We start from the raw sequence: 17,223 nt of genomic DNA, 5'->3' as shown, positions 1-17,223 counted from the left end.
CCTCCTGGAAGAAACCCGCTCACGACTAGACTCAATAACTCCCTTACGGCTTTAGAGTTTCTATAGGGAAAAGGAAAAAAAAAAAAATTAATGAATTCAGGCACTTAGCTGCTTGGGAATGGATTTGATCTGGTCAACCAACTCGAGACACTAGGCACTGGAGACCGCTCATTTGCTGTAGCGTGTCGCCACCTTGTGGCCTATCCTGATACGGCCCTCATTCATCTCAAAATGGCCAGGTGCCAGATAGGGTCCCAAACCTTTTACTACTTGCTCCTTTCCCCTTACAAAAAACCGCGGAAGCGCCAAGTTATTTGCCTTAATGATACGGAAACTCAGGCAACGCTGGGAAAGGCGGTCTAGCAAACCCCACCCAGCCCTGCATGGGCCTTGCACACGGGAGCCCACGCAACTTGTACCAGGGACCTCACGTGGAGGCACTTTGCTGGTCGGCCTCAATGTTTTTTCTGCTTGAAATATGTGCATCCTACAGCACCTGCCCAACCCCACTGTCCTGAGAGGGGAGGGGATCCTCGGAGGCTCACTGCCCTGCAGTGGCACAGGGAGACACCTGCTGGCCACAGGACACTGCCGCCTACTGTCAAAGCCATCTCCCGGTCTCTTCTCTGAAAGCACAGTCCTACCCCTGCTGGACTTGTCCACGGTGACCGTGAGATCGAGGTGCAGTGGGCGGACAGGTTTGTAGTTCCCTGGGACTGGTGACCAGCACACGGTGCTCAGCGAGGTGGTTTCTCAAGGTCACGCTAATTGGCAAGTGGTAGAACTTGGGATTTAATCCCCAAGGAGCCCGGGCTGGCTGGGGCCTGCACTGCTCACGCTGGGAATACCCTTACGGGCCTGAGCCGTGGGCCCCATTCATGCCCCCCCACCCCTGTGAACTCGATGTGCACCCCACTGCCGTAAGGCCCAGGGCCAGATCTTTGCGGCAGGAACCCCGGCTCCTCCCCCCTAACCATCAACTGGGTTTATCAGACTGTCTTTCAGTCCCAGGATCTTGTTTCCTGTTCCCTCTTCCCTGGAAAGCTTGGCCCATTTCATAGACTAACATTCCTCTGTTCGCGGCAACGATCTCATTACACCCGCAACGTTCTTCCTTTCCGCTCCACTTTACCCTGAGCGGGAGCACTTCGGAAACAAGTGTTTCAGTCTGATGAAAAGCCTCATGCCTACCCTGCGTCGAGGGAGACCTTCCACAGCACACAGTGGATCTGAACGCAGCCCTGCTGGGAAGATGGGCCGGCTCCGCACTTCTAAGACGGCTAATCAACTCCACCTTGTAACCACCATTTTCGTTATCAGGAAGCTCACTTTACCCAAATGACTTCTAAATCCCACGAGGGCACGCTGGCTTACTTCCACAAAGACCTGGCTCTTCCGTCTATTTCCACCTATTTATTTTCAAACTTAGGCTAAAAAGAGGATGGTTCTATTCGTCCACTGGGATCACGGCCAAAGATGAGGGACACCAAGGAGGTAGCAACCGGGACCCCCAGCCTGTTCCCACCAAGACCTGTGACCAAGTAATATTCCCCTTCCTGCCCTCAAAGACAAAGGACGTTTTAGGAATTTTTAAAACTTTAATACAGTTCCAATCAGTGTGCCGGGTTCATTTCAGCTCCTTTACTGCCAAACCTAGGAGAAAAGAGATACAGAAGTGAGCCACCCAAAACATACATTGTATTTTGAGTTACTCTTGCTTGTCTGGATTTTGTACTTAAAACTAAAGAGGGTTAACAAGACTCAGAAATTAAGCATACCGAGGTGGTTCTGCTTAAAATAATAGTGTTTGACAACGATGGTAATAATAATAATAATAATAATAATAATAATAATAATAGTAATAATAAACAAAACACACTCCTCTTCTCACAGCCTCCACGAAGAAGTCTCAAGAGGAGCTTACAAAGCCTGGCCCTATCAGTTTACTTCTCACGGTCAAGAGGCAGACTCTGGGAGCACTGTGCTCCGGGCCGTGTCCCCCATGGCCCTTGGTCCTCCCACCAGCTAGAAGGGCCCCGTCCAACCTATGCTCACAGCCTATAGCATTTAGTTTCCCGACCTGCACCGCTGGTACAGTAAAGTAGCCACCTTGCAGGGCTGTGGGGAGAACGGACCAGTGCCCCACACTGCGTTAGCAAAGCACGAACGGGAACGAAACAAACTGCCCTCTGGCCAAGGAAACGATTCCTGGTATGGGATGGACACTGGGGACCACGACCATTCACTCCTTGCACGACCAACAGCAAAAGCAGATACTTAGGACAAGCCACACGTGCACTATCCTAAATCTGGGGACAACTCAAGGAACAAGATGGAGACACGTGCACCTTCCACACTTCTGGTCTTACCCCCCCCCCCCCACCCCCCAGCCGATTCCAAACTCACTCACCTGGGGGCAGGGACTGCTTCAGTTTCTCTGCCTTCTCTTTGTCTGTGATGACCAAAGTGTAAAGGTATCTGCTGCATCGGACTTTGAACTTCACATTATCTTTATTTTTCTTGATCTTGACGGCTACCAAACAGACCAGAATGAGCAATTAAAAACTGTGTCACAGAAAAGAGATGTCATGCAGCGCACCTGCTTTGTATTTATGCAGAAAGGGGCACTCTGGACTGCAACCACGGACAGGGCTGTGCTCTCCTCCCTGTACCGTGCCTCTGCTGAAAGAGAAAACAAGAGGTCCTCTAAGACTTCAGTATTTAAAAAGCTGTCAGAAACCTGTATTTCCCGGGGCGCCTGGGTGGCTCAGCCGGTTAAGTGTCCCAGCTCTTGACTCTGGCTCTCGTGATCTCAGGTTCACGAGATTGAACCCTGTGGGCTCTGCACTAAGCGGGGAGGCTGCTTGGGATTCTGTCCCTCCATCTTGTACCCAGGAGCTCTCTCTCTCTCTCTCTCTCAAAACAAAAGCCACTACATTTCCCTTCAGTTCCCTTCCAGAGAGGACAGCCCCTGGGCCAATGGGAACTGCTTGCTTCAGGATCCCATCACCTACACAGTGAGTTATATGCTAAAGCCTTTCTTAAATTCGTGAAACTCCTTTTCCGGCCTCTTTCCTACTGCCAAATTCTCTCCCAGGACCAGAGCACAGACAACAAAGAGTCCCAGGTGTAACTCAAACTCAGCGCTGCAAGGTCTAAGTTTTGTGGTCTGTGGATGGCGTCCATGTGCTCGCCCTGGCTGCTCTGGAGGCCACTCACTTATGTTACTCACGTAAGTTACGGCCATTTCACGTGCCCATCAAAACTCCTCACCGTAACTTTAGAAACAGCCCAGACTCTCCCCAGAATTCGTTATTATCGTATCAGCGGATGATCAGTATCAGTCAAGAGTCCGCTGGCTGGGGAATGCACAGGGCTCTGGCGTCTCAGCCCCGTACCTGACCTGACACAAGCACTCAGCCCCCGCAGAAGCAGCGCAAGATTAACTCGGACTCACAACCCACAACTCCGTCTCTGCCAGCAACTGCCGGAGAAGACATGGCACAGGAAGAAGCCCTTCAGCCCGCCCAAGGCAGTGGCCGCCTCAGCTTATGTTGTAGTAAATCCAGAAAACTGGGTATTCATTCAAACCAACCTATCTTGCTACCTTAACGTTCCTGTTAATGCGAAGGCACCGCACTGCCCCTAGCAGCTGCTGTATGTCTACACGTTAGGCTCAACGTGTGCGGGGAAGACCCGTGCATCGCTTGAAGAAGAGACGTTTACTCAACATTATCAGAGTGTGCGCGGAAGTTCCGTTCCGGGCACGGTCCTGCACCCCGAAGGACCGAGAGCACAAACAGGAGACTTTATGCCAGTGTCCAAGGCAACAGCATTCAAAACGGCCAGAGGAGACACCGAACGCCCACTGACGGACGAAGAAACCAAACGGGGCACGTCCGTACGACGAGTATTCAGCCTTAAAAAGGCAACTGACAAATGCGACGATGTGGATGAGCCCCGAAGACCCTACGCTACACGAAGCAAGCCAGTCACAAGAGGACAAACACCGCTGATTTCACCTACAGGAGGGATCTAGAACAGTCCACGAAGCAGGCAGAATGGTGGCTGCCGGCGACTGGAGGGAGAGGACGGGGAGTTACTGCTTCAGGAGCGTAGTTTCAGTCTTACAAGATCAAGAGTTCTGAAGATGCGGCGAGCACGTTCTCCGGGCCAGTGAACTGCACACTTAAAAGCAGGTTTTATGGGAGCGCCTGGCTGGCTCGTTCGGTTCAGTGTCTGACTCTTGATTTGGGCTCAGGCCACGATCTCATGGTTCTTGACATCAAGCCCTGCATCAGGCTCTGCACAGACAGCTCAGAGCCTGCTTGGGATTGTCTCTCTCTGCCCCACCCCCACTCGTGCGTAAGCTTGCTCTCCAAGTAACTAAATAACCTTAAAAAAAAAAAAGTAAGAATAAGCTTTATATTACACATATTTATAAATTCAGTTTTTAAAAAATTTACTGAACCGACACTGAACACCCTATTATGTCTGCAGGGCAGCAACCCTGACCTCACAGGCCACAGGAACACCACGCTCCCAAATTAAAACGCAAACCAATCTGACGGATTTGGGGCCGTTTCTTCAACATACTGAGGTCTCTACAGGACCCTCTGATGTGATCCTCGCACCAATCCCATGGGACAGATTCTACTGTCCCATCTTCAACTGAAGGAAAGGGGGGTGCTGTGTCTACTCTGCTGAGGATGGCCACTTACTGACAGAGCTGGGATTGACTCAGGCAGGCAGTGTGACCACCCCTGGTCCGAACGAAACTGTCAAGACAACCTCTCTAAGCACGACAGTATACGACACACACGCTGTCACCTGCGGTCCCCAGAACCACCGGACAGACATCCCTACCAGATGCTACTTGTTCCCACAGACGGCCACCATCTCAAGAAGTACCAGAGGCGTGAAGGTAACAAGGACACAGATGGGACCCCCCCTCCCCCAACACTGTGAACCCACGTGCACTTTCATCCCTCCAAGGACAGAGCACCAGACAGGACAACCAGGTCCTGAACCACGTCAACAGGTCAGCAGGACGCCAGGCCACGTTCAGAGCATCTCATGTTCTCTTAATGACACGTCTGAGTGGAAAAGGAAGCTTTAAGGAGTATTTGATGTAGCAGGAAGACGACTCTGGGCTAAAAAACAAACAAACAACCCCCCCCCCCCAAATAAAAAACCCCAAGGGGGCTCCTGGGTGGCGGCTGAGCAGCCACCAAAGGCTCAAGTCATGATCCCAGGGTCATGAGATCGAGCCCCGAGTTGGGCTCTGTGCTCAGCGTGGAGCCTGCTTAAGATTCGCTCTTCTTCGCTCGCTCTAAATATAAAGCACCCTCCCTCCAAGGTACGAACTCAACAGCTACCCCGCGTTAAGCACAAGCCCCCAAACCTCCGCCACGACAACAAAGCCAGAACGGAACTCCCTCCCACGCGTGGTGCGAACGAGAACTGGGCACCCGGGCCGCGACCTCACCAATCCGAAGCTTGCTGTTGTAGCTTTCGGACGCACCGCTTCCTTTCCCTGCTTTACACGCCGGGAAACCAAATCCGACAACTTCGTGCAGTTCCCTGGGCGCGGAGCCAGGACCCCGACCGCCGCGGGCCCCCAGCCCAACGTGCCGCGCTGGAGTCAGGGTCCGGAGACCCGCCTTTCCCGACCTCCACCCAGCAAGGCTTCTGCTCGGAACGCACACCTTGTTCTGAACTAAGCACGGCTCTGAAAGCGTTCACCATCAGGCAAAGCAGGGAACGCACTGCCCACCGAGGTCTTCCTTCCGGGAAGCACGCCAGAACCGCCGCTCCCCGGCGGCCGGGCGCTCGCGGGAACAGCCTCCCCGGGGACACGCCGGGGGACGGCGCTCGGGGTAGGGGCCGCCCCGCGCGCCCGCCCCCGCTCGCTCCTCCCGCCCGGTCAGGGAGACCACTTACACTTGGCATCCTTTCGCCTGGCCGTGAGCAGAAAATCCTTGATTTCTTCAATCTTGCGAGGCTGCAACACAAACGGGCAATGAGCTGCACAGACACGCTTTTTCTGGCTGTGACTTAACCATCGCCACCAGTCCCTGGCGGGGATCGGAGACCCCTGCTCAGGCGCTCCCGCCCGCCCGCCCCGGGGGCCCCGCCGCCTCCCTGGGAAGGTCCCGGCAGGGGCCGTACTCACCATGGTTACGAGGGGCGCAGGCGAGCGCGCGGCAGGCAGCTGCGGAGAAGACAAGCGTTAGCGTCAACGGGGCGCGGGGAGGCGCGACGACCCCCGCTTCTCTCCCCCACCCCCACCCCCACCCCGAAATGCCGACCCCGTCGCACTCCATCCTCCTCCCCCGCACCCTCGATCCACACCCGGGTTCCTCAGCTCTCCCCCGGTCGTGGATTACCCCGGATTACCCGCCAGAGCCCCGCTTACCGCTCAGGAGACACTCGCGGCGAGCAGCAAGAAGGGAGGAAGGAAAAGAACGAGACTTCCGTTTCCTGGCAGTTAAACCCTCCCCCGAAGGAAACTGGGTACGGTGTCTGCAAAGGGTCAAGAATTACTTAGGCGTTTGTCCTTCCCGTTGCAGCATCTCTGCCCCCTTCTGGCCTATATTAATAGTGCAGATCGAGGAATAAAGTGGGCCGCCTCCCTCCTCCCTTCACTCTCTTTACCTTCCCCATCCCCAGTCCCCCACGTAGGCTTTGTTAGGCTTTCTTTCAGATCCGGTTGAAAGACCGGACACTTATTATCGACTACTTTCATTCGATCTGTGCGTTGGGCATCTACGCAGAGATTTTCCTATTTAAATAAAGGGATCCTCTTATGTACATTTTAGAACTTTCTAGGGGTTTCTCACACTTCTGTCTGATCGCCTTCCCTGTGGACGTCTAATCCGTCATGCTGCTTCCAATTCCTTTAAGAACTGGTGTACAATATGGGTAAATTAATACTTCCAGTAGCTGACATTGATGGCGCATAACATGGGGCACCCCCTGTGCTAAGCCTCTGATCCCCAGGCGCACCTGTGACAGGTGGCTCTCGTCGTTACCCCAGTTTTTCCCACGGGGCGAATGAAGGTTTGTCCTTTTGGAGAGAGATGAAGCCAGGACTCGAACCCACGGTGGTCAGATCCCAAGCCCAGACTCCTGGCCGCTGCTTTCGGAGGCGGTGCCCCTGAAACGGGCGGGCAGCTCTGGGCAGGCAGCGTTTCCTTTGCCCCTTTGCTTCCTCCCCGCCTCCAGCCCATGCGTGACCTCGTTTTCTCCGCAGGCCTTTACCCTCAGCTCTCACACAACGTCTTTTCAGGCAGGCTATGGGAAGCCTGAGGGTATCGATTTTATTTTTATCCTCCGCTTGTCGTCTATTTTCAACCTCTCTACAAATGTCTACATTTGATTATATTTTGTTTCCCCCCAGTTTAACAACCGCAGGACAGGATGTAATTGCAGCCTGCTCGTTATTATAGAGCAGCCCACCTGAAGCGAAGGAGTACTTCGCCGTGAACTTTACTTTGAACTTACTCTCCTCCATCCGTCCGTCTGACAGTCCCTCCCTCCCTGCCTTCTGTTAGACAAGCCTAGCTTGAGCATCTTCCCAGGGAACACAGGGGAGGATAAACCGACAGTCCTTGCCCCCGGGAAATCACAAAGGGCTCCAACTGTGCTAGGGAGCATTTTAAAAGAAGCCAAACTATGTGTATACAGAGGCATCTGGGTATTAATAGTAGGACACCTTAATTGACAGGAGCCTCATTTTAGATGGTCTGAAGGTTGGGGTCCAGCCTGGGAATCATGGGAGCCTCAGCTCTGACCTGAGAAAAACACCCTCGAATGCCTCAGCCTGACTTTGCCAGCCCTCCTCCATCCCAGGCTGGTGGTGACTTTCTGCTCTTTTGTCCCCCACCGCTCAGCCGCAAGCAACCGGTTTTTCAGCCCAACCAACTGGCACCTCCTGGCTCCAGGTCTTGTCTGCGCTGCCCCCTCTGTTACTAACTCCTGCCCGGCAGGACTCTTCACCTCTGACCCCTGTCACTTGTCACTGGCACAGCAGACATACTCCTGATAGACTGTGTGACAGCGTTAACCTTTTGAGACCTTTGCACTGTCTTTTCTTTGAAGACCAGAGTGGGGCTCGGCGTCATTTGATAAGTCTCAAGATTCAGTATATATGTGCACGGTGGGTGGCCCCTGCTGACCTCACAGGGGTCTCCGACTGTGAGCTTCACCTCCCGCGGGGTCCACCCTGGGCCCCTTGTGGAGTTTCCCGTGTTGTGTGGGTGTCGGCACCACCAGGGAGGATTCTGTCCTCTGAGACCACTAAATGGAGTGCGAATGAAGGAAGGGAGGGAGGGGGGAATTAATTAGGACAAAGCAGCGCTCGGCGCATAGTAGGCCCACAAAATATTTCTTGCGTGAATGCCTGGTGTTTCTCTCCACTACAGGACCTACAGGACAGGGGCAGGGGACAGGGGACAGGGGAGGGGCTGTCCCAGAGAGACAGGTGCTCACCCTCTTGAACTGTATAATAAGAGAACATAGAGGTGTATTTACAAAGCACGAAGGCAGATTGGCTCAAGTACCTAAAGTTCCCTCCAGCTCCCCAAGGGGCACAACTAGGAAAATAAACAGCAGCTCCTGGAAGGTGAGGCCAGGAGCCTAGAGGCACGTTCATCATGCTTCACGGGCAGATGACCCCAGATGGTCGTGGGACAGCAAAGTCTGCATCTCTGAGTGGGGGGCCGGTGCCACACTTGACAGAATCTTCCCTGGTGGTGCTGAGACCCACGCAGCACAGGAAACTCCGCAGCACAGGCCCTGCAGGAGATAAAGACCCCCAGACGTGAGAGCTAGGCTTCCGTGGTCCGGCGTAGCTTGGTTTCTGGAAATAGTTCAGTGTGGCAGGTATGGTCTGGGGGTGGGGGTGGGGAGAAGAGGTTGGAGGGGGTGCTGGGGGGAGGCCAGCCCTCCGGTGGTCTCATTTCAGTCTCCCCTGTACCCTTGGGGAGCCAGACAGCCTTCCGTCCTCTCCCTCTGGAAAGCCACACCTCGGGCTCCAGGTCCCTTCAGACCTGCAGGGAATGGGTGATCTGGACCCACTGGGAGGGGCAGGAAGTCAGTGTGTCAGCAGGGAAAGGCTGGTCGGGTTCACGTCCAGAGAACCAAGGGTGATGCCAAGTGGTGAGATGGCAAACCAGGCTTCCACTCGGGCCTTTGCGGGGGCCCCTCCAGTGGGGGAGCTCATGGTCTACATGAGGGGGGGGCAGGGGTAGAGGAGTGGCACCCCAAGCTGCTCTGTGGGTCTGCCTGGCACCCTGGGCTTGCTCACCATAGGCATCAGGGCACAATGGCCTGTGGCCGGTTCCAGGCTTGCCTCCTTCACTTACTTGCTTCAAACGCGATGTGTGGGGGGGTCACCTACCTCTCTCTTTCCTCATGGGGCTGCTGCGAAGCTTCCTGGGATAACTGAAATGACAGCTGACTTCCTGTTATCCCCACTCGCTCCAGGAGGTCTGGAAGCCACCCTCTGCCCGTGGGTGTAGTGTCACAACCGCCAGTGGGCGTGCCAAGGCCATGACTGGAAATGGAACGTGAGGGAAGAGCCCCTTGCTGCCTTCTGAAATCCGGGCTCCCAGGACGGGTATGAAGGGACAAGTGTGGTATTTGTCCCTGAAGGCACAGGTGCTTTCGGATGTGCTATCTCGTTTAAGTCTCCGAGAGGCCTGTGCGCGTGGCCTGCACCTTTGGCCTTCAAGCCACCTCGGAAGGAAGTTGTTTATTAAACGCTGCAGGGGGTGCCCAGGGGCGCAGTCGGTTAAGCGTCCGACTCTTGGTTTTCAGCTCAGGTCATGATCTCAGCGTTCATGGGTTCGAGTCCTGCATCAGGCTCTGCCCTGACAGTGTGGATTCTCTCTCTCTCTCTCTCTCTCTCTCTCTCCCCACCTCTCCTTCTCCCTCTCCCTGCTCCTTCCTCGCTCATGCTGTCTCTGTCTCTCTCAAAAGAAAAATAAATAAATTTTAAAAATTAAAAATAAGATACACCCTGTGTGTTTTCAGGAGGGGAGAGTCTGCCGTGTCTCTGGCTGAATGTGGTTCCCTGGGAAAAGGATGGGAGGGAGGGAGGGAAAGAGTCCAGGGCCGGTGTTGGGACCGGTGCTTTTTGGGGGGGACCCAGGATGGTGAGACTAAAGGAATATGGGTGACTCCCCTCCTCCAGTCTGCCCTCCCCAGCTGGAGAGAACCTCAGGACCCCTGAGTTAGAAGCCACAAAGCATGACTGGTCAGGCTGGAATGGGGTTTCTCCAACTGGGCACTACCGACCTCCGACCTTCGGGGCTGGGGCAGGAGCTTCCAGGGCAGGAGTCGCTCTGAACGTTGTAGGATGGTTAGCAGCCCCCCGCCCCCTACCCACCCGATGCCAGACCCTCAGCAGGCCTGGTGTGGGGGAGGGTGGGGTGGGAGAAAAGCCCCCGCCCCTCAACTGCACCTGCAAGGGCCTGTAAGAGGGCGAACAACCACCTGCTCGGAGAGCTCGTTGATGGAGTAAATGGACTCCGGCCGTTTTTAGAGAGGCCGCCGTTAACCAGGCACCGCGTCGGGCGCTTTCTCTGTCCCAGCAACACCTTTCAGGACAAGTCTGTGCCGCTCGAGTTTTGTGCCAGCGCCCCCACCCCGCACAGCTGTGACAACACAGACACCAGATCCTTTCAATCTCTGTCCCCATCTCAAGGAACTCCCAGACTAGCAGGGGAGTCAGTGACGCATCAGGGCTGTATGTACAGTAAGTAGTGCCGCTTACTTGGGACCAGATGGGGACCGCAGGGGACTAATCCAGGCTGGGGAGGGTGGGCGGGCCCAGGGAAAATCCTCCAGGAGGAAGTAACTGTGATGCCCGATTCGCAAGGGAGAAAACCCACCCAGCACCCTGGGAGCAGCCTGCCAGAATGTGCAAACCCTCAAGGCAAATGTGTTCCAGGGGGGCTGGAAGGAAGAAGCAGTCAGACTGGGTGGCAGCAATCTGAGAGGTCTTCCTGGAGGAGGCACTGTGACAAAGGATGGGAAGAAAACTGTTTCTGGAGACTGACAATCTCAGGGCAGAGCCCGTGCGTGGCTGGGAGACGTTGAGCCTCAGTGGCATCTCTGAGCCTGTCTCTATCAAACAGGGATATTATTTGCTCCTTCCAAGGCTTCTGGGCCACTGTGCCAATTGTGCGTCTTGCGGTTGCCCTGCTTATGAGAAACCAGAAGATACGACGAACGAGGAGCGGAAAAGGCTTAGCCCAGCAGCTGGCCCTGTAACTGTTAATTGAATGCGAGTCCAGGGCGGGAATTGTGGGTGGATATGCACAGCCACAACCTGGAGAAGAGCTGGTCAGCCCGAGTGGCGGGGTCCTCCCTCCCCAGCGCTGGGCGGTGGGGGGGGGGGGGCAGGCAGAGGGCACCTGCCTGGGCTTCTCCGGTGGGAGCACCAGCCGATGACACCTCCTCACCGCCCCTGCCTCCCTCCACCGGCCCCTCTCAGTCCGTGAACTGCTTCCACGGTGTCCAATCTGCTACCGTAAAAAGGATGGATTGGACGTCGTCCACCAGTGAGGAAAATAATATCGGGCGGAGGGGAATCCATCTAGAGTGTAAAAGACAAGCACCGCTCCTATATATCAACGTGGGCAGGGGTGAGGGGACGTTGGAGTGAGAGAGAGGAAGGGCGCAGTCCCTTCCAAGTAAGGGACAGGGGCCAGCCTATCAGCTTGTATATATCTTGCATTATGCAGCGGGAGAGAGAAAATCGATAGAGCTGTCAGCAGTTCAGCGTGCTCACACTGCAGACGTCCCCATCTCAGAATGCTCCAGACGGATGCTCCAAATTAAAAACCAGGGGAGGGGGAGAGGGGGCTGAAGGGGTGGGAGATAAACACCCCGGCAGACCAGAGGGAAGGAAGGGATGCAACTGAGGATCTGGGAAAATGAAAGTCCATAAATCCTGAGGCCCAGGGAGCATCTTGGGGGAGAGTGACAGCAGACCCTTCCCTCGGCAGTGGGGTCCTGGGTCTGGGGTCCCCTCTGCCAGGTGGGAGTCCCTGGGGAGGGATCGCGGGCAGGCCTCTTGGATTAGAGGTGTTAATGGAGACAGGGATGGGGGGAGGGGGGTGGGGGGAGGCAGAATGACCCCGATGATACCCTCGGAACCTGGGGTGTGTGCGCGTGGGGGTCCTGTGCGTTGGGGGTTGCATTGCAGGAGCTGCAGGGGCAGGGGGCAGCTCTTTGCTCCTTAACTGCTCCCTCCCAAGAAGCTCTGGCTTCCTCTTAGTACCCCCCGCCTGTGTCCACCTCCCTTCTCTGTCCCTGCTTCAGCCCGTCCTTCTAGCCCCTGGATGGCAAGCCTGTGGGGGAGCCGGAGGATGTCCCCACGTCCTTCCTGGAGCTGGCCAGCTGCTGTGGAGGCTCCTGGAAGGACATGAGCTAGTGGGCCAAGCACCCACCGCCTTTGCCTGTCCCCGGCCACCCACCGCACGTCCTCCCCACCACCCCCTCCCAGGACCCACCTTTCCAGGGAGGGCTGACAGAAAAGAAAGCCAGAGCCAGCTCCCAGTGGGGGGGAGGGTGCCGGCTCTGGGAAAGAACCACTTGCTTCCCACCACTGCTGTCCCCCCCACCCCCAGCCTCGGCCTCACCCTCCAATCCTTCCACCTTGCATCCTTCTAGGTCCTGACAGTGAACAGGCACAGCAAGAATGGGCGATTGGAGGATAATTTTAGTAAAAGAACTGGTTTCGAAGGTGTGGGCAGGTGCAGGGAACCGGGAGGGAGCCAGGAGGGAGGGGGCTGTGCGGAGGGAGGGGCTGCATGACTGACAGGCTCAGCCCTCCAGCTGAAGCTTCAGCCACAGCAACCTCTCAGGGAGAGCTGGAGACAGTCTCTCGAGCTCAGTGTCTGTCCTCCCCCTGGCCCTCCTTCCCTCCCTGTCTCCAGTCTCCCACCAGAGCACCCCAACAGGTCCCTGGCGGTCTCCCTCGGGGCACGGAGCAGGGTGGAGGTGTGGCCTCAGAGGCAGCGGAAGGTACTCCCCCCGCTACTCCTTCCCACAGAGGACCCCGCTCCACCCTGGGGTGGCCTTACGACCTCATGTGGCCTTGTCACTGTCTGTCTCTTTTGTGGTCACAAGGCAGAGGTCCCCCAGGGCTCAGATGGCTCTCTTCTATCCTGTCCACCATCCAAACAGCCCCTACATTCCCTGACGCCCCAGAGCCAGGCCAGGTCTCCAGGTTAATGTGCCTGTCGACCGGCGCAGACACGCTCCGGCTGGCGATCATCCTGTGCATGTGAGCCCGCCCGCCCGCATCTTGCACGCGCGTGCACCAGCATGCACACACAGCCATGCAAGTCGCCTGCGCTTCCAGAGAGACAGGCCCGAAGCTTCATGGTGTTACATCACCCAGAACAAGTACTACCAATTAAACTGGTGACCGCGTTTCCAAAAGCAATTATGGGAGCTGCAATGCCTCCCAAGATTACAGAGAACGCTCAAGGCTGCAGCGCGGCTGGAAGCAGGGGCTCCAGGGGCCTGCGGGCAGCTCGTGTCTGAGCACCAGGTGCATGTGTGCAGGTGCCTGCCTTTGAGCACGTGAGAGTCCCCCAGAGGGAGCTAGAGTTGGGGGAAGGGGACGCGAGGACTGCTGCAGGCCAGCAGCCCCACAGTTGGGGTGGGAACTGGATCACTATTCCCGTCTCCTTCCTGGATCCTTCTCTGCTGTGTGTGAGCTGGGAAAACCAATCCGTACAAACCTATACTCGATTCCAAGGGCTTGGGGAAGTGGCAGGCCTGAGGACTGGCAGGGGTCCCCGTGGTGACCCCTTTGCCACGGTCATCTCCCCAGAGGCTCCCTGCAGCCACACCACTTCCTGTGGCCTGAATTACAGCATCTTTAGAGGAGGAAGGATAGAGGCAGAAGGGGCCCCGACCAACCTCCTGCCTGGCTGAGACTCCAGGAAGGGGGCTTCCCACAGGGGGCGTGGCTGCTGTTCACAGTCTATACCTTCTGTGATGACCGCTTCCTCTCTTCTCCCCCCACCCCATCTGGTGCTTACCCACGGAGGGGACATGGCTGTTCCTTCCTTCTGTCACTACTCCCCTTAGATGTAGCCCGTGGCCTCTGGAAAGAGGCAGCCTCAGGGGCTGAGGGACGGGAGGCAACAGAAGGTGGGGTGGAGGTGGAGGGCAGCCTGGATGCTGGCTGGTCATGCCCCGGCCCCTGGCCACTTTTTTCCTACCTTCCTGTTTAGAATTTCTCGGCCCCTGCCCGATAGGCTGATCTATTAATGGAGCAAGACAGGTGCAGTTGGTTGGTTCATCACAGCGGTTGAAGTCTTCAGCCCAGACCTCCAAGGAAAGGGTTGGAATGGCCACAGTCTGTGGTCGATGTGGTCCAACCCTTGGATTTAGTCTTCTAAGAGCAGAGGCCTGGGTGGGATTGGAAGAGCCTCAGCGTGTGTGTGGTTGACTAGAGTCACATCAGACCTGGAGAAGAAGCCTGGTGGGAGAGCCGTGAGGAACCCTCACCGTGGCTTCAGTAGACCAGGTGACAAATGTTACCTCTGTGTTGACTGCCCACTGTGTGTCAGTTGCCATCCCAGCTGGTCCATGAAGATCATCTCCTGGAATCCTTACAACAGTGCTCAGTGAGGCAGGATTCCAACCTCCTTTTTACTGATGAAGCACAGAGAGGTTAGGCTACTTGCCCAAGGTCACATAGTTGGTAATTAGAGAGCCAGAGGTTGCCTCATTTCTTGGGCATGGAATGTTCTCTCGTTGAAAGCCTTTTGCCTCCCTGTCCAGGGACCACCTGGGCCACAGGTGGCTGAAGACAGGCCAAAACTGTGAGACAATTCATTTAACCTGCAAATATTTACCGAGCACCTCGTCTGCACTGGGACTGGGGGTCTAGAGAGGCACAGACGTGTTTTTTTGTCCTCACGGTCCTAGCCCCCCAGCCTGGGAGATGGCCTCTCTGCCCTTTGCCCTTCTCAGAGAGAGCCCTGCAGCTCCTGCTGAGGAGGTGAGGGTGGCTGTGCCCTGCTCCCCATGACCGCATGACTGTGCCCATGGCCTCAGATGATTGGACTAAACTGGGACACTTCTGGCTTTGGGACCGGAACCTAGAGGCTCTAGTTGGTGATGGATTGATCTGGGATTTCGTGGAAATGAGTCTGAAAAGGGCACTTCTTTGGGGGGAAGCCGTGCATATGCGTGTGAGCAGAAGTCAGAGGCGGGGTGGCCCCGGGAGGAAGAGCGGCTGTTGGGTGCTAGTGCCCATAAGAGCAGCAGAACTTTCTTCCCCGGGGTACTGTGAGGTCCCCTCCCCACGTTTCCATTTTTGGCAACTGAATGATCCTTAAAAAAATTTCTTTTAAACGTTTATTTATTTTTGAGAAAGCGAGAGAGACAGAGTGTGAGTGGGGGAGGGGCAGAGACAGAGGGAGACACAGAATCTGAAGCAGGTGCCAGGCTCCGAGCTGTCAGTACAGAGCTCCATGAGGGGCTCGAACTCACGAACCTCGAGATCGTGACCTGAACTGAAGTCGACCGCTTACATGACTGAGCCACCCCAGAGCCCCGGAAACTGAATGATCTTCAAGGTAGAGGTCCTGGTGGGCACATGTGATGCCTTTACTGCAGGAACAGAGAAGAGGGGACTGGCCGCCTTCCTGGGGGCCTCAGCAAGTGCCTGGGATCTCAGCAGACAAAGAAGAGAGTCAGGAAGCTTCCTGGGGAGAGGAGAAGACCCCAGCAGAGGGGACAGGGCATGCAAAGATGGGGAGGGACTCAAGACAAGCCCAGCGACTTTCTGACAGGGGTATGCTGGCAAATGTTTAAAACCCGGCTTTCTAACGATGACAACAGAACTCTTAATTTGTAGCCTTTGCCGATTCCTGTGGTGTAAATACTCCCGCCGTGGCTGGTTTCGAGCTGTCTGTGTGATGTCGACGTCTCAATATGCAGCAAGACGCTTTCACAAGCTGGTTCCAGCAGGGGCCATGTCAGGTCCTGTGCCATTGCCTGAATGCAGGGGACATGTGGGAGGACAGGAGAGGTGGATGGAGACACAGTCAGGAAGGGTTCTGAATGCCACATTCGGGAGTCTGAACTTCCGGATGAAATGGCAGAAGCCCAGGCCCTGATTGGGTGACCGTGGGTGTGTGTGAATCAGCAGCTATATGGGGTGCCTCTCTTTAAACTGGTCCCCTGAATAACCCCAGGGAGTCTGAGCCCGGTATGAAGCCTGGGGAAGGGATGCACAGAATGTGAGGTGCATTATTTTCTAATAAAGAGGAGCTCTAAGTCACCCCCAGCCGGCCGCACCTTGGGGCCATCCCTCATCTTAATGAGCCCATCCAAATCTCGTTTGCTAATGAGGAATTTAATGGTCACAGACTGACAGGCGAGACAGAGAGGGGAGACAGGAAGGTCATTACGAAAATGAGTGTGTAGCTAAGTGCCGCCCCACTGCCTTCCCACCTGCCCACCCGAAGTGCTGGTCCAGAGTGGGGGAGTTGTGGCTTGACCTCACCTCCAAACGGGGTTCCTGGCTGGGCCTGTGGTCAGCACCTTGGACAGGGGCCAGCTTTGCTCTATGCTACCGCCTTCTGGAACACCCTTCATGCTCCTTTGCTTCCCCTGTTTTTCCAAGACTCAGATGGGAGGTCACCTCCTCCTGGAAACCTTTCACGCAGTTCCGTGTGGGTCAGGGCCCACGGTGTCCGCATGGCAACCTTTGCCCATTCTCATAGCATCTATGTCAAGATGCTAAAATGCTACATTTTCTTGGTTGCTTTCCCTGCTGGTTTGTAAGCAACCTGAAGGCAAGGGTGTGCGTTATCCTCTCCATATCCTGAATATTGACCACATGCCCAGCACAGTGCAAGCCGTGCGGAGAGAGCTTCTTGACAGATGAACGAATGGATGGAACAGTGAATACAGGAGTAGATAGAGGAGCAAGGGAAAGAATGCATGAATAATGCGTTTGATGAATTGATCAATGGATACAGAATCGTGGCCAGGCTATTGAAAGGGTGGGGAAGGATTTGGATGCAAACGAAATATCCCATCCCTTAAGTTACATACACAAGACAGAGACATTAGAACAGAGATTTCCAGAGATCCCCACATCCACATCCCCTTCTTCCATCATATAGGCCTATCCAGAATAAAAACTGCACATTCCACCACTCTTTGTAGTTATCTGTG

General features: G+C 55.5%; 1 protein-coding gene across 1 annotated transcript; it reads right to left on the bottom strand.

The window, feature by feature from the left end:
* Positions 1–1,578: 1,578 nt before the first annotated feature.
* Positions 1,579–6,514, bottom strand: RPL38 (ribosomal protein L38). Its single transcript, XM_043585160.1, has 5 exons — positions 6,419–6,514; positions 6,176–6,214; positions 5,944–6,004; positions 2,411–2,533; positions 1,579–1,653 (listed from the first exon to the last, which is right to left on the bottom strand). The coding sequence occupies exons 2-5, from the start codon at positions 6,176–6,178 to the stop codon at positions 1,628–1,630; spliced, it is 213 nt and encodes a 70-aa protein (XP_043441095.1). The 5' UTR covers positions 6,179–6,214; positions 6,419–6,514; the 3' UTR covers positions 1,579–1,627.
* Positions 6,515–17,223: the final 10,709 nt, after the last annotated feature.

This window comes from Prionailurus bengalensis, chromosome E1, assembly GCF_016509475.1.
Source record: "Prionailurus bengalensis isolate Pbe53 chromosome E1, Fcat_Pben_1.1_paternal_pri, whole genome shotgun sequence".
Classification (NCBI taxonomy): Eukaryota; Metazoa; Chordata; class Mammalia; order Carnivora; family Felidae; genus Prionailurus; species Prionailurus bengalensis.
The sequence above is the reverse complement of the archived record's forward strand: the minus strand, read 5'-3'. Positions and strand labels throughout refer to the sequence as shown.

Coding starts and splice junctions, on each gene's coding strand:
- RPL38 (XM_043585160.1), bottom strand. Junction 2,534..5,943: donor CAGGCGAAAGGATGCCAAGT/GTAAGTGGTCTC, acceptor TCTGTTTGGTAG/CCGTCAAGATCAAGAAAAAT. Junction 1,654..2,410: donor GAAGCAGTCCCTGCCCCCAG/GTGAGTGAGTTT, acceptor CTTTTCTCCTAG/GTTTGGCAGTAAAGGAGCTG.